General features: G+C 45.8%; 1 protein-coding gene across 1 annotated transcript; it reads right to left on the bottom strand.

Annotated features, from left to right (window-relative positions):
- Window positions 1-873: 873 nt before the first annotated feature.
- Window positions 874-4832, bottom strand: LOC127335694 (purple acid phosphatase 2). Its single transcript, XM_051362413.2, has 5 exons — window positions 4548-4832; window positions 4244-4444; window positions 4047-4158; window positions 1442-2147; window positions 874-1368 (listed from the first exon to the last, which is right to left on the bottom strand). The coding sequence occupies exons 1-5, from the start codon at window positions 4710-4712 to the stop codon at window positions 1179-1181; spliced, it is 1374 nt and encodes a 457-aa protein (XP_051218373.1). The 5' UTR covers window positions 4713-4832; the 3' UTR covers window positions 874-1178.
- Window positions 4833-24004: the final 19172 nt, after the last annotated feature.

Raw genomic sequence — 24004 nt, 5'->3', positions numbered from 1 at the left:
ACACAGCTGAGCACTTGGACATCCACCAGTGACGAGAAATCCGCCGGGAGCACCTGCATAGGACGGGGCAGACTGCCGTCGACACACGCATACGGGCTAGAGATCACCGCAGCTGCTCAAGGACCGACATCGCCCAAAGCTGCAACCTTCAGCTCCGCCACCCTACCCAAACCTCCCCAGGCGGCGCCTCCAAGAAGGTCACGGCGCAGCAGCGCGTCGCCACCGCCCAATCAGAGATTTTGGACTTTCGTCCGGGAGGTGGAGAAAAGGTGAGCAGGAGCCAAGGCCAACAGCTACTACCTCAGAACCGACGTGAACCGTAGATCCACGCCGCAGACGCCGCCCGCCGCCGCCACACATCCCGAGGAGACGAGGACGCCGGACCGAGGCACCCACCACGATGCCCGCCGCAGGACATCGGGGGAGACGAAGCCAGCGCCCTCGCCGCTCGTCGACCAGACGCATCGGGGCCGCGCACCTGAGGTAGCCCAGATGAGGCCCAGACCTAGGCCCGATGGCCCAGATCTGGGCCCGCCGCCGCCACCCATGGCCACGGGCACGCCGACGCAGGGCCGCGCCAGCCAGCCAGAAGCCGCGCCGCCACCCCGCCGGAGATGCGTCGTCACCACGCCGTGGTCGGGCCACCGCGCCGCTGCGCCAGATGTCGAGCACGGCGCCCCCGGCGACCGCGCCAGCCCGCGCCACCACAGCCACGCGGGGGAGAGAGAAGCCCCGCCGCCGCCGCCCCGGGGCTTTGCCCGGCGGCGCCCTCTGGCGGCGGCGAGGGAGGAACGGGGGGAGGAGGGGCTGGAGGTTGGGGGAGGCGAGGGTTTCGCCCTGCGCTCGCGGGAGCAGCAGGACGAAACGCTAATGTGCAATCTATGGCTTGAGCCTCTCAAGCTTGTTTATTATTTTGAACTAAAATACAGGTGCTCTGCTTTTGCATCGAGATACAGAACAGGTGAGGGCTACAACTCTTTTTTGGAAAGAAAAAAGCTTCAGTGACCCCGCACAACATGACTGGTTTGCTATGTGTCAAGAAAGATTCACGGTAACTATAACAGTTTGCTGGAAGAACTTCTGGATCTATGCCATTTGGCATTTGTTGCAGCTGGATATTTTCTTTTGTCCAAAAAGCGATATCCATTGAAAACAATTCATCCATGTGAGATGATGGATCAGTTTGAGTCGTCGTGGGTGGGCATCCAAAATCTGTTGGTGAGCCACAAGGAGTCGGCCACGGCCTTGGCGCCATCATGGTTACGGTGCCACTCGTAGTAGGCGTGCGTGCGGTTCTTGATCGCCAGCGTCCCGTGCCCAAAGCTCGCCTCTCTGAACGCCGAGTACCCCGGCTGAGGCTTCGTGAAGCTACATTCATTCATTTATCTTTGTCAGTAAATTGGAAACAGATTTCAACTGCATTTTGTCAGCTACAACTTACTTGTCAGCGATGCCTTCGATATTGCCTCCGTCGCCGATGTTCACGTAAACCGGCGCGTCCAGGTTGTGCACCGGCGTAGCCTTGTTATTGATGATGTCATACTGGATGTTCGAGAACCGCCGGCTGCGTTCGTAGGAGTGGACATGTCCGGCGAGCACGAGGTCGACCTTGGCGTCGACGAGCCATTGCTCGAACTGCACCCGCATCGTCTCCCCCTCCATGTAGTGGTAGTTGTTGCTGTTGTACCATGGCGAGTGCATGAGCACGATGAGCCACGGGGTCGTCTTCCTGTCGACGCGACCCAGTTCGTCTTCGAGCCATTTCCATTGCGGCGTGTACTTGCCGTAGGCGGAGTAGGAGGAGAGCACGATGACATGCGCCGAGGCGATCTTGACGGAGTACCAGAAGGGCTCCGTGCTGCCGGCGGCCAGGAATGGCGTTGGGTAGCGGTGGGTGAAGGGCTTGAAGGGGGTCGTCTCGCCGATCTCCGGTGCGTAGTCCAGCTCATGGTTGCCGGTAGTCCAGAGCCATGGCTGGTAGGCGACGCTGCGCTCGACGAAGCGAGCCCAGGTGTCCCAGCGGTTGTTGTCGTGGAGCGGGTAGGTGTCGGCGTAGGAGAGGTCACCGACGAAGAGCACGGCGTCGCCACCGTTGGCCTCGTAGTGTGACAACGTGCTATTCGAGTCGAACGTCTGACCCAAGTCACCTGTTGATTTTCACATACAAATCAACAAAAATCAGAGCTTCATTAATTTTCAAAATGAGAGCTTTGTAATGACCTAGCAGAAGGGTTACAGTGGGCACCCTTGCTGGTCACTACCGAGAGTTCAGGTTTTGTCACATTTTTTTTAGGGCGCAGCTAGTAATCAGGCGACTGAGACTTATTAAGTCTCAGTCACCTGACGTCAGTGTGTTGATTCTGAGCGTTTGTTACTCAGGATTAGCTTTAGTACTAAAACAGATCAGCTTAACCTAACGTTCTGCTAGGCCACTCCATTCTAGCGCTTTTCTTTTCTTCCCATCTACCGTGTTGGTTACTCGTAAGAGATACAGGAATTTTTTTTCATACCCGGACGTGCCTTCACAGCCGATGAACAAGGGAGCGTTTGGAGTGTCTCAAAAATATCCGTTACACCCTTGTGTAATAAGAAAATATCAGTTACAACTCAAATATAACTAAAAAGTTTGTAGTTGCAGCCCACATGCGATAAGATAATTTTCAATTGCAATCTACATCCAACTAATTTTTTTATTTGCGACCCACATGCAATTTGGAAAATCTCAGTTGCGACGCACATGTAACAACAAAAGTCGCAATTGCAACCTACATGCAACCTAAAAAATCTTAGTTGTGGCTCACATACAAGTGAGATCATCTTAGTTGCGACCTAGATGCAACTGAAAAAATCTCAGTTGCAACCCACAACAAGAAAAGTCTAAATTGTAATCTACATGAATCTGATAAATCTCAGTTGCGACCCACGTGCAACTGAAAAAAAAACTCAGTTGCGACCAACATGCAACTGAAAAAATCTCAGTTGCAACATATATGCAATCTCGGTTGCGGCCCACATGTAACTGACAAAATCTCAATTGCGACTCACATGCAACTGGGAAAAATCTTGGTTGCAACCAATTTATAACTTTCTAAACTAGCATGAATCATGACGTATTCCAATAACCCGGAGCATTTTTCTCAGCTGCAACTCACTACTTTCTTTCTGGCAAAGAACAACAGCGAAGCACGAAAAAATGGGACATACAAAAAGAAAAGCTGAACGCTAGATGCTACAAGGGCTTGGAAACGAAGCAAAACAAAGCATCCCATGAAAGCCCAACAGCCCACAACAAAGCAATAGCTAGGGGCATGCGGTCGAAAACTCAATGTACAGCGTCCGTGTACAAAAATGATGCCCAACAGCGAAGAAGCAAGTTTGCACGAATTTTGATGCACTTAATTAGGTGACTGAGACTTATTAAATCTCAGGCGCCTGATTTCCAGCAATTCCGTTTTTTAATAAAAAGAATATATTAATATCGCAAAGATATCAATTAACTGGTATGTCACATGGGTGTGTTCAACCTTAATTATATTCTACTAGCTAGCAGATCCCTCACCTGTCGAAAATCAGTAATTTTCAGCAGGCATATATTTTAGTGCTGTTATGTTTCAGCATTAGCTCTCAAATTGTTCTTCCAACTTCCCCTTTTTATTCCAGACACCGTTAACGCTGGTTGATCAGTTGAGTGGCAGTGCTGGGTGTGCACATTGCTTCCTACTCTGGTAGTGTTCTCTATTCAAACATGACAATCTTGTCTTCACACAGATGCTCGCCAAGAAATTCAGACCCCAAAGAAGTTGACGTGTGAGCAGCTCATGGGATGCCGGCCGAACTCTGGAGCTACAATTGTCACAGCACATGGCTTTGGATGGTACTGACACACAATTAACAGAAATGCTGGCCTTCATCTCATCTTGTCTAGATCCGACCGAGCCGTTTGTCTATAGCTAGTGCTTACTTGTCTTGTTTATCAGTCTGACAAGAAAAAGATAACTAATCTACTTGCTGATAACAACGATGGAGCGAGAAAATTAGAAACGTACCGATGAGTCCAAACTTGAAGGGCACATCAGGGCCTGGCTTGGGAGGTGTGGTGAACCAGAAGGTCCTCACCGTGTGCCCGAACCCCATCGCGTAGTAGTACTTGACACCATGCTGCAAAACCAGAAGCGATCAGCCAATCAATAGCGGCGGTGCTCTCGATCTGAACTTGTCCTGAATACTGCTGTTGGTTCAGTACCTTGAGGTTCTTGAGGGTGCAGTGGTGGATGAACCCGGAGGTGTAGTTGAAGTAGTCGTAGCGCGTGTGCGTGCCCTCCGCCGACATCTCCATCTTCTCCGGCGAGCGGCCGTACTTCACGGTGCCGTTGCCCAGCTCGTTCGCCGTCACCCATGATACCGTCATGGCGGTGCCCGTCTGGTCACCCAGCGTGATGTGCACCTGGTTGGTTTACCAAAGAAGAGGAACAAGAAGAAGAAGGGATGAGGAATTCAAATACCGAAGATGGTAATAGCTTATGCCGGTGAGTCGGTGACCCACGCACCTGTTGTGGAGCATTGTAGCCGGGCGGCATGCGGAAGACGTCGGCGTCGAGCGGCATGTCGGCGGTGGCTACCAGCTTCCGCCGGTACCAGCTCGTCACCCCGGCTTCGGTTTCCGCCGCCGTGGCGAGCATCACGGCGAGCGCGAGCAGGCACAGGGCACCCATGCTGCCGCACTGACAGCACTGTCACCCTCCCCAGCACAGGTCGAGAAGCCGAGAGGACGAAGTAACAGAGTGTGGAATGGAAGCGCCTCCTTTAGCTAGTGTGAGGAAGAATCAAACAATCAGTGATGGGTTATATAAGGACAGCAGGAATCTTTTCTCCCATCAGACTCCTATCTGCTCCGAAAATTTACAGATTTTTAGCTTTTATAAGCCTAGCGTTGCATGATCTATGGCGAATATCCACGGATTGTGCTCGCTTTGACTGAGATCCGGCGAACGAAACTAATTTACATTTTGCGCAGGCGGATCACGGGTAGCGCTCCAATCGAGTTTGAAACTTTGAATCCATTTAATAGGGGCACATAAGTTGACTCTGAAGCTGTTTTTTTTGTTTTGTTTTGATTTGCTCATTGGGAAGAGGAATATTGCGTCTCGTGGTATGTCCTCATCAGGCCATGACAAATCGGAGAGCATCGCCGTCGACCGTCTTTGTTGAGCGAAATACGGGATAGTTTGACCGGCCAAGCAATGTTGGCAGCAATTGGATGAACCGGCGATCACGACAACGAAACACTGCCGAAACAATACAAAAAAGATAGGAGTACCGGTGTTTTAACTTTAGCAAAGCTTTAGGTGGGCACATACAGCTCCATCTTCGATTCACTTCAGTCAGTGTAAGTTTTTTTTTTTTCTATGCGGCATGCTCCTATAAAATCTATAATAACTTCATACTGTTGGCGAACAGTGTAAATGTGCAATCCAGTGGCCATGACCAAAAGGATATGAGATTCACAAGCTGTGGCAATTGGCAAAGGAGTTGGCTTTCTCATCTTTTTCCCTGCCCGCCTTCTTTATCTACTGGCTAGTTGGCCGCAAATGATTTGAGACCATGAATGGCCAGTAGCTTTGGCTTTCAAGATTCTATCTAGCCTGCTGTTTCTTTCGCAATCACGAGTACCATAAAGTTAGGATTTTGTAGCGCTCATTTTAGTGGTTGACTAGGCTACTATTCATCTTTTATCACCCAATACTCACTTTTCTGAGTAGAGATGCTCTAAGGGGTCTAGGCCGACCCCTCCCGAGTCGCTCCTCTCCCGAGCGGCTCCGGGGAAACCCTAGTCCGCCGCCGCCCGCCGCCATCCGTCGCCATCCTGGCCGCAGCCGCAGCCCTCCCCGGCGGCGGTGGCGGCGCCCATCCCCTCGACTGATGGTGGGCAGGGGATGCATATCCCGGCGGCTCCTTACGGAGGAGGTGGGAGGTCGACCCCGGGGCGCAGGGCGATGTGGCTCTTCCTAGACGGCGCCTGAGGTTCTCCGGCGGGAGGCGTTGTGGAGGAGGGGGTGGCGCCCATGGAGGTGCCCTGACCTGTGAGATCCGGTGGTGGCTGCGGCTCGGTCTGGTAATCGTGGGGTTAGGACGGTGGCCTGCACTGGATCCTCTTGTTCCTCTTCTGCCTTCTCAGCTTTGGAGACAACCAACGGTGTGGGGACCTGCTAGTCTTGCGAATAATGGCGGCGGTCCTTAGATTTCTTCTCGCGCCAAGATCTGCCAGTGCCTGTCCTCATCGATCTGGCGGATGTGTCGTGTTCCGAAAGGCTCCGCCGGCGCTCAATTGGGCGAATCAAGCTTGGATGTTGTCAGATCGGGTGGAATTCGGTCGAGCGCACCCATGTTTTTTCTTTGGCCATTTGGTTACATAGGGAGCGCTTCGAAGCTCTGCTGGCGGTTATTATCATGGAGCACATTTTCGTTCTGTGGTGCTAACGGAGAATGACATGGAAGCAGAGATCTATGGTATTGCAATGGTGACTCGAGTCTGGGTGGCGAGGAGGAATTGGCTTCATGGTCGGTGTCTTTGGAACAGCGGCATGCGAGTGGGGGCGACTGCACATGAGAAGTTCAAAGTCTTACCTTTCAGGGTGAAAATTCAAGGTCTGGCCTTAATTGGTTATGCCTGGCAATGTTCTTGTTGAAGACATTGCTTTGTAAGTGAAAACCTAAAATCTATGATCGGGTGATGATAGCGTTGTTGCACCGTTTTTTCGATATGGGAGCATAGCCCCGGCCTCTGCATCAATAGATGCACACAACCATGTCCTTTATTAAAAAAGATGTTCAAAATGTATACTTATTACAATCATGCAGTATCTAAGTTCTCGACAAGGACAAACCAAACAAAGATGGAAAGTATACAAAGACTATCCATCTTCAATTCTTCTAATATACGCCATCCAGTAGCCTGGAAATAACAATCACGTGTGTGACCATCAATAGATGGTTGCATCTAGTAACCATAATATCCCGCTGCTCATCCGGAAGAAGATATGCCCATAGTTATATCCAATGCACCGCACGAAGAATAACCCGCAAAAATTGTTTCCCTTCTGTTTATTAAACACAATATCATTTCTACTAGTCCATATCGACCAACAAATTGCAGAAACACCAATACGGATATGTTCTTTATTCTTCTTATTCACTCCATTCAACCAATTACCAAACATATTAGTAATATTGGATGGAGGAGGAATGTTATAGGAAAAGAAAACCATCCTCCAAATTAGTTTTGCAAACATACATGAAATAAACAAGTGGTCAATAGTCTCATTCTCATCACAGAAACAACATTTTTGACAACCTGTCCACTTTCTCTTTGTCAAATTATCCTTAGTGAACAATACCTTATTACTAAGGAACCACATATTTTTTTTATCTTAAGCGGTATTTTGATCATCCAAAAATACTTACGCAAAAATCTAGTATGATCGTTCATAAGATCATAAGATCCAAGTACATAGATTTAACTGAAAATAAACCCGACTATGTTAACTTCCAGATAAACTTATCAGTTTCATTAGTTAGATGCATCGACATTAAATGCTCACATATATGCAGCCACAAAGTTCACTTATGTTCATTTAGAGATCTCCTAAAACCAATGTTAATAGGCACTTGACCCAAAATCGCAGATACCAAAACATTTTTCCGTTGGACAATATTGTACAAGGACGAATATTGCTGCGCTAACGGAACCTCGCCCAACCAAACATCTTCCTAGAACCTAATCCTCGACCCATCCCCTATCTTGAATTGTCCCCGCTTGAAGAAATCAGATTTAACCCGCATTAAACCCTTCCAAAATGGAGAATCAGTGGGTTTCTCCTCAACCTGGGCTAAAGTCCTATGTTTGAGATATTTATTATGTAACAACTGTTGCCACATTCCCTCCTCAGTTAATAATTTGAAAAGCCATTTGCTTAGCAAACATTTATTTTTCAATTCAAGAACTTCAATACCTAAACCCCCTTGATCCTTCGGTCTACATATTATATTCCAACGAGTCAATCTATATTTCTTCTCATGTTCATCGGATTGCCAAAAGAAGCGAGATCGATAAAAATCAAGTATCTTTCTTGCTCCTATCGGAATCTCCAAAAAAGATAGAATAAACATAGGTAGACTAGTAAGAACTGAGTTGATAAGAGTAAGGAGATCCCCATACGATAGTGTAACATCCTAAATTTCAATAAAAAGAATGTTAGAAGAATTCCAGAGAGCAAAATTTTCAAACCAACAAAAACTTTTATTTGCATATAGTACCCTGCATAGGACTTGTGCATTTGAGTGTTATGCCATGATGATTGTTACTATGTTTATGTGATCAACCCTAAAACCCTAATGTGATCAAGTGAAGATCACAAACCAAATAAATCAAAAAGAGAAAGAAATCAAATAAGAATAAAAACCCTAAAACCCTAACATATGGTTTATGCCATTTTTATAAATTTTTACCCTAGACCATTTTGGTCTTCACCATTAGTTGAATAATGTTACTAAACACTTATTACAATTTTTGGAATCAAAGAAACACAAATCAAATGAAATTCAAACTCAAAATGGGATCACATATGATAATGGTCAACTCTGCCATTTTTAGTCTGATCCCTACTTTGAGCCCTTGCAATTCAAATTTTTCAAACCAAACTTGCTCAATTCTTTGCACCTCATCAAAGAGCACATCAAGGTGAGCAACTTTGGTAAAGACCACCATGCCAAATTCACTTTGGATCTAATACTATGCTCAAGCAAAGTTGGGACTTTTTATTATATGGAACAATCTCCAACTTTGCAATTTGGCATTTCTTTGATTTTGAAAATTCCACCACCACCCATCTTTGACTCTGGTCATTTACAACTCAATCAAACACACCACTTCCAAATCTTGCAACCATTTGAACTCATTCAAATTTGGGCAAATTTGGCAAATTCCAAATATGGAACAATGCCACACTATTTCAAATAGTGATCTACTCCACACTATCCTGCCCCAAACTACCCTACTTGGTTCCCTGGCACTCTCTCTCACTAATGAATGCATAGTGCACCTAGGAGGAACCCTAGGGAGACCAAGACATGGCCATGCCGGCCATGTCGCCACCATGCCGTGCCATCTCCTCTCCCCTTCCTCCCCTGACCTGGCCCTGGCACCCAAACTCGCCACCACGCCTCCCTACCTCTCCCTAGCAACGCCGCTATCAAGCTCGACGATGACCATCGCCGGAGAACGCGCGCCCAGAATCGCCAGGATGTCGCTCGCGTCGCGCGTGTGCATGCCGTGGACGTCACTGGCCACGCGCCGTCCCACCAGCACGCCATCGCTCTGGCCCTTCCAGCAACGCGTTGAGCACCGCAGCGCCACCTCAGACCCGCCAGACATGCTCACGACTAGACCCTGGACCGCCGCCGCCGGATATGGTGAGCAAGATCCCGTAGACGCCGCCACCGACACGGAAGAAATGCGAGCTATCTAGCCGCCGCCCGACCGCGCTGTCGCTGATGTCTACGCCCCCTCCTTTTCCTGTAGACAGTGTTGGGCCTCCAAGAGCAGAGGTTTGTAGAACAGCAGCAAGTTTCCCTTAAGTGGATCACCCAAGGTTTATCGAACTCAGGGAGGAAGAGGTCAAAGATATCCCTCTCATGCAACCCTGCAACCACAAAGCAAGAAGTCTCTTGTGTCCCCAACACACCTAATAGGTGCACTAGTTCGGCGAAGAGATAGTGAAATACAGGTGGTATAAATAAGTAGTAGCAACGGCACCAGAAAAGTGCTTTGCCCAGGACAGTAAACAAGCAGTAGTAACGCAGCAGTAGTAACGCAGTAAAACAGTAAACAAGCAGCGATAGCAGTATTTAGGAACAAGGCCTAGGGATCATACTTTCACTAGTGGACACTCTCAACATTGATCACATAACAGAATAGATAAATGCATACTCTACACTCTTTTGTTGGATGATGAACACCATTGCGTAGGATTACACGAACCCTCAATGCCGGAGTTAACAAGCTCCACAATTCAATGTTCATATTTAAATAACCTTAGAGTGCATGAAAGATCAACACAACTAAACACAGTACTAACGTAGCATGCACACTGTCACCTTCACGCTACGAAAGGAGGCATAGATCACATCAATACCATCATAGCAATAGTTAACTTCATAATCTACAAGAGATCACAATCATAGCCTACGCCAAGTACTATACGATGCACACACTGTCACCATTACACCGTGCAGGAGGAATAAAACTACTTTAATAATATCACTAGAGTAGCACATAGTTGAATTGTGATACAAAACACATTGCAATCATAAAGAGATATAAATAAGCACTTCACTATGCCATTCATAACAGTGAATAAGTACTCTGTGAAATATAGCCTAAGAGACCCACACGGTGCACACACTGTCACCTTTACACACGTGGGACAAGGAGTCTCCGGAGATCACATAAGTAAAATTCACTTGACTAGCATAACGACATCTAGATTACAAGCATCATCATATGAATCTCAATCATGTAAAGCAGCTCATGAGATTATTGTATTGAAGTACATAGGAGAGAGATGAACCACATAGCTACCGGTACAGCCCCGAACCTCGATGCAGAACTACTCCCTCCTCATGGGAGACAGCAGAGTTGATGGAGATGGCGGTGGTGTCGATGGAGGAGCCTTCCGGGGGCACTTCCCCGTCCCGGCGGCGTGCCGGAACAGAGACTCCTGTCCCCCAGATCTTGGCTTCGTGATGGCGGCGGCTCTGGAAGGTTTCTCGTACCGTGGCTTTTTTCGTCCCGAGGTTTTAGGTCGAGGGGCTTCTTATAGACGAAGAGGCGGCGTCAGAAGGTCAACGAGGCGACGACACCATAGGGGGGCGCGGGCCACCCCTAGGCCGCGCCAGCCTATGCTCTGGTGGGCCTGTGGCCCCCCTCTGGCCTCTCTCGTGTGTTCTGGATGCTTCTGGGGATTCTAAGATCTTCGGCGTTGATTTCGTCCGATTCCGAGAATATTTCCTTACTAGGATTTCTGAAACTAAAAACAGCAGAAAACAGGAACTGGCACTTCGGCATCTCGTTAATAGGTTAGTTCCAGAAAATGCACGAATATGACATAAAGTGTGCATAAAATATGTAGATATCATCAATAATGTGGCATGGAACATAAGAAATTATCGATACGTCGGAGACGTATCAGCATCCCCAAGCTTAGTTTCTGCTCGTCCCGAGCAGGTAAACGATAACAAAGATAATTTCTGGAGTGACATGCCATCATAACCTTGATCATACTATTGTAAGCATATGTAATGAATGCAGCGATCAAAACAGTGTTGACATGAGTAAACAAATGAATCATATAGCAAAGACTTTTCATGAATAGTACTTCAAGACAAGCATCAATAAGTCTTGCATAAAAGTTAACTCATAAAGCAATAAATTCATAGTAAAGGCATTGAAGCAACACAAAGGAAGATTAAGTTTCAGCGGTTGCTTTCAACTTGTAACATGTATATCTCATGGATATTGTCAACATAGAGTAATATAATAAGTGCAATATGCAAGTATGTAGGAATCAATGCACAGTTCACACAAGTGTTTGCTTCTTGAGATGGAGAGAAATAGGTGAACTGACTCAACATGAAAGTAAAAGAATGGTCCTTCGAAGAGGAAAGCATCGATTGCTATATTTGTGCTAGAGCTTTGATTTTGAAAACATAAAGAGAGCATAAAAGTAAAATTTTGAGAGGTGTTTGTTGTTGTCAACGAATGGTAGTGGGCACTCTAACCCCCTTGCCAGACAAACCTTCAAAGAGCGGATCCCATTTTATTTTATTTTTGTGTGGCACTCCTTCCAACCTTTCTTTCACAAACCATGGCTAACCGAATCCTCGGGTGCCTGCCAACAATCTCATACCATGAAGGAGTACCTTTTTATTTTAGTTTTATTATGATGACACTCCTCCCAACCTTTGCTTACACAAGCCATGGCTAACCGAATCCTTCGGGTGCCGTCCAACAATCACATACCATGGAGGAGTGTCTATTTTTGTTAATTAATTTGGGACTGGGAATCCCATTGCCAGCTCTTTTTTGCAAAATTATTGGATAAGCGGATGAAGCCACTAGTCCATTGGTGAAAGTTGCCCAACAAGATTGAAAGATAAACACCACATACTTCCTCATGAGCTATAAAATATTGACACAAATCAGAGGTGATAAATTTTGAATTGTTTAAAGGTAGCACTCAAGCAATTTACTTTGGAATGGCGGAGAAATACCATGTAGTAGGTAGGTATGGTGGACACAAATGGCATAGTGGTTGGCTCAAGGATTTTGGATGCATGAGAAGTATTCCCTCTCGATACAAGGTTTAGGCTAGCAAGGCTATTTGAAACAAACACAAGGATGAAGCGGTGCAGCAAAACTCACATAAAAGACATATTGTAAACATTATAAGACTCTACACCGTCTTCCTTGTTGTTCAAACTCAATACTAGAAATTATCTAGACCTTAGAGAGACCAAATATGCAAACCAAATTTTAGCATGCTCTATGTATTTCTTCATTAATAGGTGCAAAGTATATGATGCAAGAGCTTAAACATGAGCACAACAATTGCCAAGTATCACATTATCCAAGACATTATAGCAAATTACTACATGTATCATTTTCCAATTCCAACCATATAACAATTTAACGAAGAAGAAACTTCGCCATGAATATTATGAGTAGAGCCTAAGGACATACTTGTCCATATGCTACAGCAGAGCGTGTCTCTCTCCCACACAAAGAATGCTAGGATCCATTTTATTCAAACAAAAAGAAAAACAAAAGCACACAGACGCTCCAAGCAAAGTACATAAGATGTGATGGAATAAAAATATAGTTTCAGGGAAGGAACCTGATAATGTTGTCGATGAAGAAGGGGATGCCTTGGGCATCCCCAAGCTTAGACGCTTGAGTCTTCTTGATATATGCAGGGGTGAACCACCGGGGCATCCCCAAGCTTAGAGCTTTCACTCTCCTTGATCATGTTGTATCATCTCCCTCTCTTGATCCTTGAAAACTTCCTCCACACCAAACTCGAAACAAACTCATTAGAGGGTTAGTGCATAATCAAAAATTCACATGTTCAGAGGTGACACAATCATTCTTAACACTTCTGGACATTGCTCAAAGCTACTGGAAGTCAATGGAACAAATAAATCCATCCCACATAGCAAAAGAAGCAATGTGAAATAAAAGGCAGAATCTGTCAAAACAGAACAGTTCGTAAAGACGAATTTTATTGAGGCACCAGACTTGCTCAAATGAAAATGCTCAAATTGAATGAAAGTTGCGTACATATCTGAGGATCACTCACGTAAATTGGCATAATTTTCTGAGTTACCTACAGAGAATTTTGCCCAGATTCGTGATAGCAAAGAAATCTGTTTCTGCGCAGTAATCCAAATCTAGTATGAACCTTACTATCAAAGACTTTACTTGGCACAACAAAACACAAAACTAAGATAAGGAGAGGTTGCTACAGTAGTAAACAACTTCCAAGACACAAATATAAAACAAAGTACTGTAGCAAAATAAACACATGGGTTATCTCCCAAGAAGTTCTTTCTTTATAGCCATTAAGATGGGCTCAGCAGTTTTAATGATGCACTCGCAAGAAATAGTATTTGAAGCAAAAGAGAGCACCAAGAAGCAAATTCAAAACACATTTAAGTCTAACATGCTTCCTATGAAAAGGAATCTTGTAAATAAATAAGTTCATGAAGAGCAAAGTAACAAGCATAGGAAGATAAAACAAGTGTAGCTTCAAAAATTTCAGCACATAGAGAGGTATTTTAGCAACATGAAAATTTCTACAACCATATTTTCCTCTCTCATAATAACTTTCAGTAGCATCATGAGCAAACTCAACAATGTAACTATCACATAAAGCATTCTTATCATGAGTCTCATGCATAAAATTATTACTCTCCACATAAGCATAATCAATTTTATTAGTAATAGTGGGGGCAAATTCAACAAAGTAGCTATCATTATTATTCTCATCATCAAATATAGGAGGTGTATTGTAATCATAATCAAATTTATCCTCCATAGTAGGTGGTACCAAAAGGCTACTATCATTATAATCATCATAAATAGGAGGCAAAGTATCATCAAAGTAAATTTCTTCCTCAATGCTTGGGGGACTAAAAAGATCATGCTCATCAAAACCAGCTTCCCCAAGCTTAGAATTTTCCATAGCATTAGCAACAATGGTGTTCAAAGCATTCATATTAATAACATTCCCATTAGCATGCATATAAAGTTCCATGGGTTTTTTAACTCTCTCTTCAAACACATCATGTCCTAATTCAAGATAAAGTTCATAAAGATCTCTCATATTTTTGTTGTTTTCCATTATGCCTAACTAGTGTAAACAAGAAACAAAAAGATGCAATTGCAGGATCTAAAGGAAATAGCTTCGAGCACAAACACAATGGCGCCAGAAAAGTACTTTACCTGGGACCGGAGTATGAGTGCCTTTTACCTTTCCTCCCCGGCAACGGCGCCAGAAAAGTGCTTGATGTCTACGCCCCCTCCTTTTCCTGTAGACAGTGTTGGGCCTCCAAGAGCAGAGGTTTGTAGAACAGCAGCAAGTTTCCCTTAAGTGGATCACCCAAGGTTTATCGAACTCAGGGAGGAAGAGGTCAAAGATATCCCTCTCATGCAACCCTGCAACCACAAAGCAAGAAGTCTCTTGTGTCCCCAACACACCTAATAGGTGCACTAGTTCGGCGAAGAGATAGTGAAATACAGGTGGTATAAATAAGTAGTAGCAACGGCACCAGAAAAGTGCTTTGCCCAGGACAGTAAACAAGCAGTAGTAACGCAGCAGTAGTAACGCAGTAAAACAGTAAACAAGCAGCGATAGCAGTATTTAGGAACAAGGCCTAGGGATCATACTTTCACTAGTGGACACTCTCAACATTGATCACATAACAGAATAGATAAATGCATACTCTACACTCTTTTGTTGGATGATGAACACCATTGCGTAGGATTACACGAACCCTCAATGCCGGAGTTAACAAGCTCCACAATTCAATGTTCATATTTAAATAACCTTAGAGTGCATGAAAGATCAACACAACTAAACCAAGTACTAACGTAGCATGCACACTGTCACCTTCACGCTACGAAAGGAGGCATAGATCACATCAATACCATCATAGCAATAGTTAACTTCATAATCTACAAGAGATCACAATCATAGCCTACGCCAAGTACTACACGATGCACACACTGTCACCATTACACCGTGCAGGAGGAATAAAACTACTTTAATAACATCACTAGAGTAGCACATAGTTGAATTGTGATACAAAACACATTGCAATCATAAAGAGATATAAATAAGCACTTCACTATGCCATTCATAACAGTGAATAAGTATTCTGTGAAATATAGCCTAAGAGACCCACACGGTGCACACACTGTCACCTTTACACACGTGGGACAAGGAGTCTCCGGAGATCACATAAGTAAAATTCACTTGACTAGCATAACGACATCTAGATTACAAGCATCATCATATGAATCTCAATCATGTAAAGCAGCTCATGAGATTATTGTATTGAAGTACATAGGAGAGAGATGAACCACATAGCTACCGGTACAGCCCCGAACCTCGATGGAGAACTACTCCCTCCTCATGGGAGACAGCAGCGTTGATGGAGATGGCGGTGGTGTCGATGGAGGAGCCTTCCGGGGGCACTTCCCCGTCCCGGCGGCGTGCCGGAACAGAGACTCCTGTCCCCCAGATCTTGGCTTCGCGATGGCGGCGGCTCTGGAAGGTTTCTCGTACCGTGGCTTTTTTCGTCCCGAGGTTTTAGGTTGAGGGGCTTCTTATAGACGAAGAGGCGGCGTCAGAAGGTCAACGAGGCGACGACACCATAGGGGGGCGCGGGCCACCCCTAGGCCGCGCCAGCCTATGCTCTGGTGGGCCTGTGGCCCCCCTCTGGCCTCTCTCGTGTGTTCTGGATGCTTCCGGGGATTCTAAGATCTTCGGCGTTGATTTCGTCCGATTCCGAGAATATTTCCTTACTAGGATTTCTGAAACCAAAAACAGCAGAAAACAGGAACTCGCACTTCGGCATCTCGTTAATAGGTTAGTTCCAGAAAATGCACGAATATGACATAAAGTGTGCATAAAACATGTAGATATCATCAATAATGTGGCATGGAACATAAGAAATTATCGATACGTCGGAGACGTATCAGTCGCCGCCATTAGCTTCGCCTGGACACGTAGAGCACTGCCGCCCCATCGCCTAGCCCCAACGCTCGCCGGAATCGCCGCGCGCTTGTCGACTTCAACCCTGCCCTGTCGCACCCAAGCTCCTCTATAAATAACGAGCTCCCCTGAGCAATCCAGGCACACCATCATCCTCTCCTCCCATCCCTGCTTCTCAACCACCACTCCACTCACTCAATCGCCGCCGGAGCAAGCCCAATCGGACGATCGGAGCCGCGGAAGCCCTGGTGAAATCGCCATCGATCCAGGCCACCTCGAGCTTCGCCACTGCTACAGGCTGCTTCCTCTTCATCGACAACCTCGCCTCGACCACCGCAACCGCTCGCCGGACCCACGGTTAGCCCTCCGACCCCCTAGGCTCGCCGCGCTCGTAGCTCCCTCTCGCCGGAGAAGACGATGCACTGGCACCGTCCGATCTTGTTTTAATCCAACGCCTCTGGTTGATGCGTACCGATTCGGGTTTAACAGCCGCTGACATGCGGGACCCACACTGTCAGCAAGCCCACGCGCACTGGATGCGTTACTGGGCCGGTTTGCTGTATTTCAAACTGGTTCGGCCCAAACTAGTTCCCACCAGCCCGTTTAATTCAAAACTAGTTTAAACAATTTCAAATCCAATCAATACTGGTTCCAACTTTGAAAATTAATAGAATCTGTTTGGCTTGGCCAAATTTGACAAATTTTATATTGTTGGAAAGCTAAGGAAAAGTTCTACAACATGCCACTGGTCTCACCTTGAGCTCTGTTGTAGAATTAAAGTGATAAAAAGAAGAAGGCAGGGACTTTTTCACATTCAAATAAATATTAAAAATAACCAAAAGTGATATTTAGTTAATTCCAACTCCTATAGCTCACATTTAACTTACACTAATTGTTTCTGCAATAAAATGGTGTGGTCACTTTGTATGATCATGCCCTAGTTTAAATAATGGGCAATATGGCTAGTTTACTTAAGTGATATTGTCCAAAACTATTATGCAAATTATATGAAGTGTTATACTTCATTTAAATCTTGTCCCAAATGCATTCATATGAAGTTGGACCCCTGGTCAAATAATCTCATATGAAATGCTTGGAGATATTAAATCATAATAGGCATTATTAATAGTATGAGGTGGTTTACCTCATTTAAATCATTTTCTCAAATGATGATGATGAATGGTTGACTTAGGTCAACATAAATTCATGTATGATTGTTTGAGGAATTAAATCTTAAGAAGATTTCAATGAGAGGAAATTATTTCTCAAGAACCCTATGGAAACTATCATTTACATATGTAATAAGAGGGAATCAAATTTTCTCAAGCAACACAACCCATGCACCCTAATTATATTAATTGTGTGCTTAGAATAGTTGTGTGAATATATGTGATGTTTGGAATAGCCATTGAATTAGTTGAGTGATTATACTCGTATTCAAATTTAGACGCCAGCACCGGAGAATACCCGGAGGAAGAAGGTTGCTACCAAGAGGAGGAGGAGGAGAATTTTTTAGAACTACCAAGGCAAGCTAATATTCTTGCAAAGTGCAAAGCCCCTTTGGGGCAAGGCACCATAGTCTTACCTTTCTTACCATAAGCCTATCCCAAGTTTCTACCTTGCAAGTTTTTACTTGTTTCTTTCAAAGAGTCACTTTTATAGTTAACTTTGGTCTAAAGTAAAGAAGGTTACTAGAGTAGCAAAGCTAGTCTCAAGCTAGCCAAGCAAGATTAGCACCCCTCATGATTAGTGCTAGTGCTAAATACTAAAATTTGACTACTCTAGATGGGAACATGTGACTTGAAATGAATTTTGAAACCTTGGAATGATGAAGTCATTCCATTGAATGAATTTTTGAAGGTGAATATGACCAAGAGAAGATGGTGATTTTTGATAAAACTGATATTGGTTTGAATGCGATACCTTTCCAATTTTGAGTACCCCCACAATACCTGATTATGGGTAGGGCTTAACTGGAAATTTATGCATCTTAGTATGAGTTCCCTCTGAACACACATCATAGGGGTTATGCCGAGGCTGCCTCCGTTGTTGAGAACTGATGTGAATTGAGGTGAATTGTACGACCAAGCCCTGTGCAGTTCCCAGGTTGACAGTTGGTCTTCACTGGGAGGCCAAGCTCATGGGGAGAGGTGCTCAAACTAGGATTTGTAAGTGAAAGGTTATGGTTGATGATCCGCGTACTGTGTTACGATGATTCGGGGTAATCCCGACGGATGAAATCAAATGTTGTGGCACAAGTGTGCAACCTCTGCAGAGTGTCAATCTATTTGAATAGCCGCGTCCATGGTTACGGACGGTTGGAAAGGCCATACAGTTTCCGATGTCAGATTCTTGAAAATGTTGATGAAAGGAAGTGGTGAATTGAATTGAAATCACCACTTGAATGGTGGGAATGACACTAATGTTCCCACTTGAGTTAGTTAGTACATGAATAAATCTTTTCTCAAATACTTGTGAAAAAAAATTTGGCTTTATGCAAATAAACTAGAGCTTAGCATCCCTTACTAGAATTGTTAGCACTTACATTAGTATTGGTTTGCGAGTACTCAACGTACTCACGGCTTTGTCCCTGGCTATTCAAATGGCCAGAGTATGAAGATGAACAAGGAGATGACCAGCAGGACGCCTACGACAACTAGGAGTCTTCCAACGTCAAGCGTTGGCCTGTGGACTAGAGAGTCCATTTATCTTTACGCTTCCGCTATGAACTTATGTTTGTTCGATGATCATTAGATCATCTATTCGTGTAATATGGATCATGTGATTCCAAATTGTAAGACATTATGGTTTGTAATTGAATGATGACTGTGATACTTAACTATTATGCCTCGCAACAACAATATTCCTGGGATTGCGATGAATGACATAATAGGCATCCGGACTTAAAAATCCGGGTGTTGACAAGTTGGTATCAGAGCCATTGTTTGACCTTAGAAGACCCTAGTTAGAATGGACGTTTAGAAAAACTTAACTTTGAAAACAAACGAAGAGGATATTTGTGAAAATTTACTTACACTCTTGTCTTTGAGACTTTTTCAAAATTTGATGAATCATGCTCTTTCTTATTTGAATCTACTTAAAATTTTGCCACACTTGTTCACTCTCTAACTTACTCATCCATTTCGCTTGCAGATGGAGCCGAATGAACCCATCAACACCAAGTTCTACCAGCTTGGGAATGGGGGAAGCTTGATCTTCGAGCACGACCTCAACGCCGTCTCGGACTTCCTTGAGCGCCCACACCCTGAGTTCCACGGAATTCAGGTGGACGAGACGCCTGGAGGAGAGTTGCAGTGGATCATCACTGCCGACTTGAGGGGCAAGATGGAGCCTCCCACTTCGGAGAGGATCCTCTTCTCCTTCCGCGAGAGAAACTGGCTCGACGGACTCGCACGTGGCCTTCAGGAGGCACTTGCGCGTCTCTGTGGACAGAACGTGGTGCGCCTCCTCGCTTCTCGCTTCGTGCATATCGTGAGGCGTGATGCCATGGGAGTGCCCATGGAGCTGCAGCCGCACCCGCAGTTGAGGCACCATGCTGAGCACCTCGACTTCATGCTCTACCAGACTCAGAAGGACCTCGACGCCACTCGCGCTTACGCGAACCAGACCCATGCTCACATCATCGAGTAGGGTGAGGCGATCAAGCTCCTCAACAACGACCGCAAGGCCCTTCGCCAGCTACGTGCCAAGAAGGACGCTACGATTGTGCGCCTTCGCGCCAAGATAGCATCACTTGAGGCCACTGTCAAGGCCCAGGAGGATCAGCTTAGAGAGATGGAGGAGGACGACGGAGGTATCGACCTTTAGGGAGGAGGAGCCTTCCTGAGCGCTGACGACGACTTTGAGGAGGACGAGTTCACCGAGGAGGAGGACTACGAGTTCCTGGAGGCAGGACCCGACGACTTCGTCCCGGTCGATGTCGAGGATGAGGAGTAGTTGCACTTGATCACTTATGTAGGTGTGAGTTGTATCCACGCCCGTTGTATCGTAGCATGAGAGAATGGGTCTTAAACCCATTGGAAGTGTTAAGTGTTAGTTTGTAATGTGTGTTGAATGAATGAATGAATGTTGTGTTTGTCATAAAAAGACTTCAAGTTTTAAAATTTTATGAACTTACTCAAAATAAACCATAGAAATTTCCCTCTTATCTCATGATCTTCTCTATGTTCAGATGGCCCCTCCCAATCGCAACAACGATGCCATGATGCAAATGCTGCAAACCCTGATGGCAGACAGGGAGGCAGAAAGAGCGGAGCGCCAAGCCAACCTTGCAGCACTGCAGAACCTTGCCAACCAAGGCCATGGAAATCATGACCACCCCGGATCCAAGCTCAAGAACTTCCAGAACACCAACCCTCCGGTGTTTAGCAAGACTGAAGAACCACTAGACGCCGACGACTGGCTCCAGACTATGGAGAACAACTTGGAAGTAGCTGGAGTGGAAGCCAACAAGATGGTCTTGTTCGCAACCCACTATCTCGCTGGATCAGCCCGAGCATGGTGGACAAGCACCCGTGCCATGAACGGAGGCCAATTCATGACTTGGGCAGAATTCAAGCTCAAGTTCAGCAAGTACCATGTGCCCCCGGGTCTTATCAAGAAGATGAGGGATGAGTTCCGCGAACTGAAGCAGGGTCGCATGACGGTGGTAGAATACCGCGACAGGTTCCTTACACTGTCAAGGTACGCCCCCGACGAGACCGACACCATTGAGAAGAGGCAGGAGAGATTCCTGAACGGACTGCATGACTAGATGCAGACTGTCCTCGTCAACATCCCCTTCGCCGACCTTGAAGCCCTTGTAGACTCCGCCATCCAGATGGAAGGCAAGTTGAACCAAGCCAATGAGAACCGCAAGCGCCGCATGATGCACCAGAGTGGGCCTAGCAATGCCCCGAAGTATCGCCCCAGCTCAAGCGGAGGTTTCACTCCGAGAAACAACAACAAGCCCCCGATGCAGAACTCGCGCCCCAGTTATCAGAACCGGAGTGGAGGAAACTCCAGGCCAGGAGGCCACAACAACAACAACAACTACAACAACAACAATAGCAACTTCAACCGCGCTCCTCCCAGAGCCCCCAACAACAACAACACCAACACCAACACCGCCCCCAGAACCGGAAGCAACGCCATCCCCGTTGCGACCAAGGACAAGGCCACCATCACTTGTTATGAGTGTGGTGTAGTGGGACACTACTCCAACGAGTGCCCCAAGAGACTCGCCAAGCTTGCAGGTAACACCGCTGCACCTGCTCAGCAACAACGCCATGTCTCCACCGGCAAGAAGTTCGTCCCCAACAACCCCAACAACCGCAACGGCCGTCTCTTCCACATGAACGCCGAAGAAGCCCAGGAAGCACCAGATGTTGTACTGGGTATGTTTTCTGTCAACCACATCCCTGCCAGAGTATTGTTTGATTCCGGAGCATCTCATTCTTTTGTCACCGAAGACTTTGCATCCACAAGTAAAATTCAACCTATCAGTTTGAAACATGTCATGATAGTACAAATCCCCGGATCAACCACCAAAGCCAGAAAATTTTGCAAAAATGTACCTATCATGATCCATGAAGTAGATTTCTATGCCAATCTGATAATTCTGGGAACCAAAGGTTTGGAAGTCGTACTAGGAATGGACTGGATGTCAAAACACCATGGATTGATTGACTGTGCCAAGAAAGCTATCACCATGACTAGCAGCACCGATATCCTAGTAGAACATGTGTCTGAAAGACTACCCAGAAAATTCACCTGCAACCAAAGTGTAGCCAAGCCAACTCTGGATCAAATCAGGGTCGTTTGTCGATACCCTGATGTGTTTCCGGATGATCTACCCGGTATGCCCCCGGATCGGGATATCGAGTTCATCATCGAGTTAATCCCCGGAACTGGACCTATAGCCCAGAGAGCCTATAGCATGAACCCCACAGAGCTTGTGGAGCTGAAGAAGCAGATCGATGATATGTTAGCCAAAGGTTTGATTAAACCTAGTGCATCCCCCTGGAGATCACCGGTTTTGTTTGTGGACAAGAAGGATGGTGCCACTCGTTTATGTACGGACTATCGTAAGTTTAACGATGTCACCATCAAAAACAAATACCCCCTACCCAAGATCGAAGACTTGTTTGATCAGCTAACCGGAGCCAAAGTTCTCTCCAAGATAGATCTTAGAACTGGTTATCATCAGCTGAAGATCCGAGCGACCGACATCCCAAAAACTGCCTTTACCACCAGATATGGGTTGTATGAGTACAACGTCATGTCGTTTGGATTAACCAATGCCCCCGCTTATTTCATGAATCTCATGAATAAGATCTTCATGAACTTTTTGGACAAGTTTGTTGTTGTCTTCATCGACGACATTCTTATCTACTCCAAGTATGAGGAGGAACATGAACAACACTTGGAGACTGTCCTAGAAACCCTTAGGCACCATCAGTTGTATGCCAAGTTCAACAAGTGTGAGTTTTGGTTGGAAGAAGTAGGATTCCTGGGACATATCTTGTCTGCAGGAGGAATTGTCGTAGATCCCGCCAAGATCAAAACTGTTATGGAATGGCAAGCCCCAACCACCCAAACCGAGGTCCGCGCTTTTCTTGGATTAGCCGGATATTACCGAAGATTTGTAGAAGGCTTTTCGAGCATCGCTCGACCAATGACCCAATTGTTGAAGAAGGACAAGAAGTTCGAATGGACTGACAAATGTGAAGAGAGTTTCCAACAACTCAAGAGTAGACTCACCTCAGCCCCAATCCTGATAATGCCAGACATCACCAAGCCCTTTGACGTATATTGCGACGCCTCCAAGATTGGTCTTGGATGTGTACTTATGCAAGAAGGCAAAGTTATATCTTACCTTTCAAGACAGCTGAAGCAACATGAGCAGAACTATCCAACCCACGACTTAGAGCTTGCAGCCGTTGTCCTAGCCTTGAAAGTTTGGCGTCATTACCTCATGGGTAATCGATGCGAGATCTACTCCGACCACAAGAGCCTGAAATATATCTTCACCCAGAAGGAGCTAAACATGAGACAACGCCGATGGATTGAATTGATCAAGGATTACGACATGGAGATTCACTACCACCCCGGCAAGGCCAATGTGGTAGCGGATGCTTTGAGTAGACTGCCGTGTCAGTTGAACTCCATGATCTCAATCGAGCAGCCCAGCCTGTATCAGGAGTTTGAACAGTTTCGACTTGAACTTGTTAGTGAAGGATTCCTAGCCAGCATAGAGCTTCAACCCACCTTGGTTAGCCAAATCAAGGAAGCCCAGGAAGAAAACGCTAGCATTGACGGAATCAAGAAACAGATAGCTGCACGAAAAGCCCCAGGATTCACCGTAGATGAAGCCGGAGTTCTTTGGTACAAAGGACGCCTTTGTGTACCATCGGACTCAGACTTGAAGCAAGTCATCCTGAAGGAAGCCCATGACACTGTTTACTCAATCCACCCCGGAGGTACCAAGATGTACCAAGATCTGAAGGAACAATTTTGGTGGCATGGAATGAAGAGAGAAATCGGAAGCTACATCGCCAAGTGCGATATCTGTCAGAGAGTCAAGGCGGAACATCAACGACCCGCAGGACTGTTGCAACCCCTACAGATTCCAGAATGGAAATGGGACTCCGTAGGAATGGACTTTATCACCG

Source organism: Lolium perenne, chromosome 2 (assembly GCF_019359855.2).
Source record: "Lolium perenne isolate Kyuss_39 chromosome 2, Kyuss_2.0, whole genome shotgun sequence".
Lineage (NCBI taxonomy): Eukaryota > Viridiplantae > Streptophyta > Magnoliopsida > Poales > Poaceae > Lolium > Lolium perenne.
This window is presented reverse-complemented; position numbering and strand designations above follow the sequence as displayed.

Excerpts from the sequence above, each read along its gene's own strand:
- LOC127335694 (XM_051362413.2), bottom strand. The coding sequence starts at position 4,712 with ATGGGTGCCCTGTGCCTGCTCGCGCTCGCCGTGATGCTCGCCACGGCG. Across the intron at positions 4,159-4,243 it reads GCACCCTCAAGAACCTCAAG|CATGGTGTCAAGTACTACTA; the intron begins GTACTGAACCAA and ends CTGGTTTTGCAG. Across the intron at positions 2,148-4,046 it reads CTTCAAGTTTGGACTCATCG|GTGACTTGGGTCAGACGTTC; the intron begins GTACGTTTCTAA and ends GAAAATCAACAG.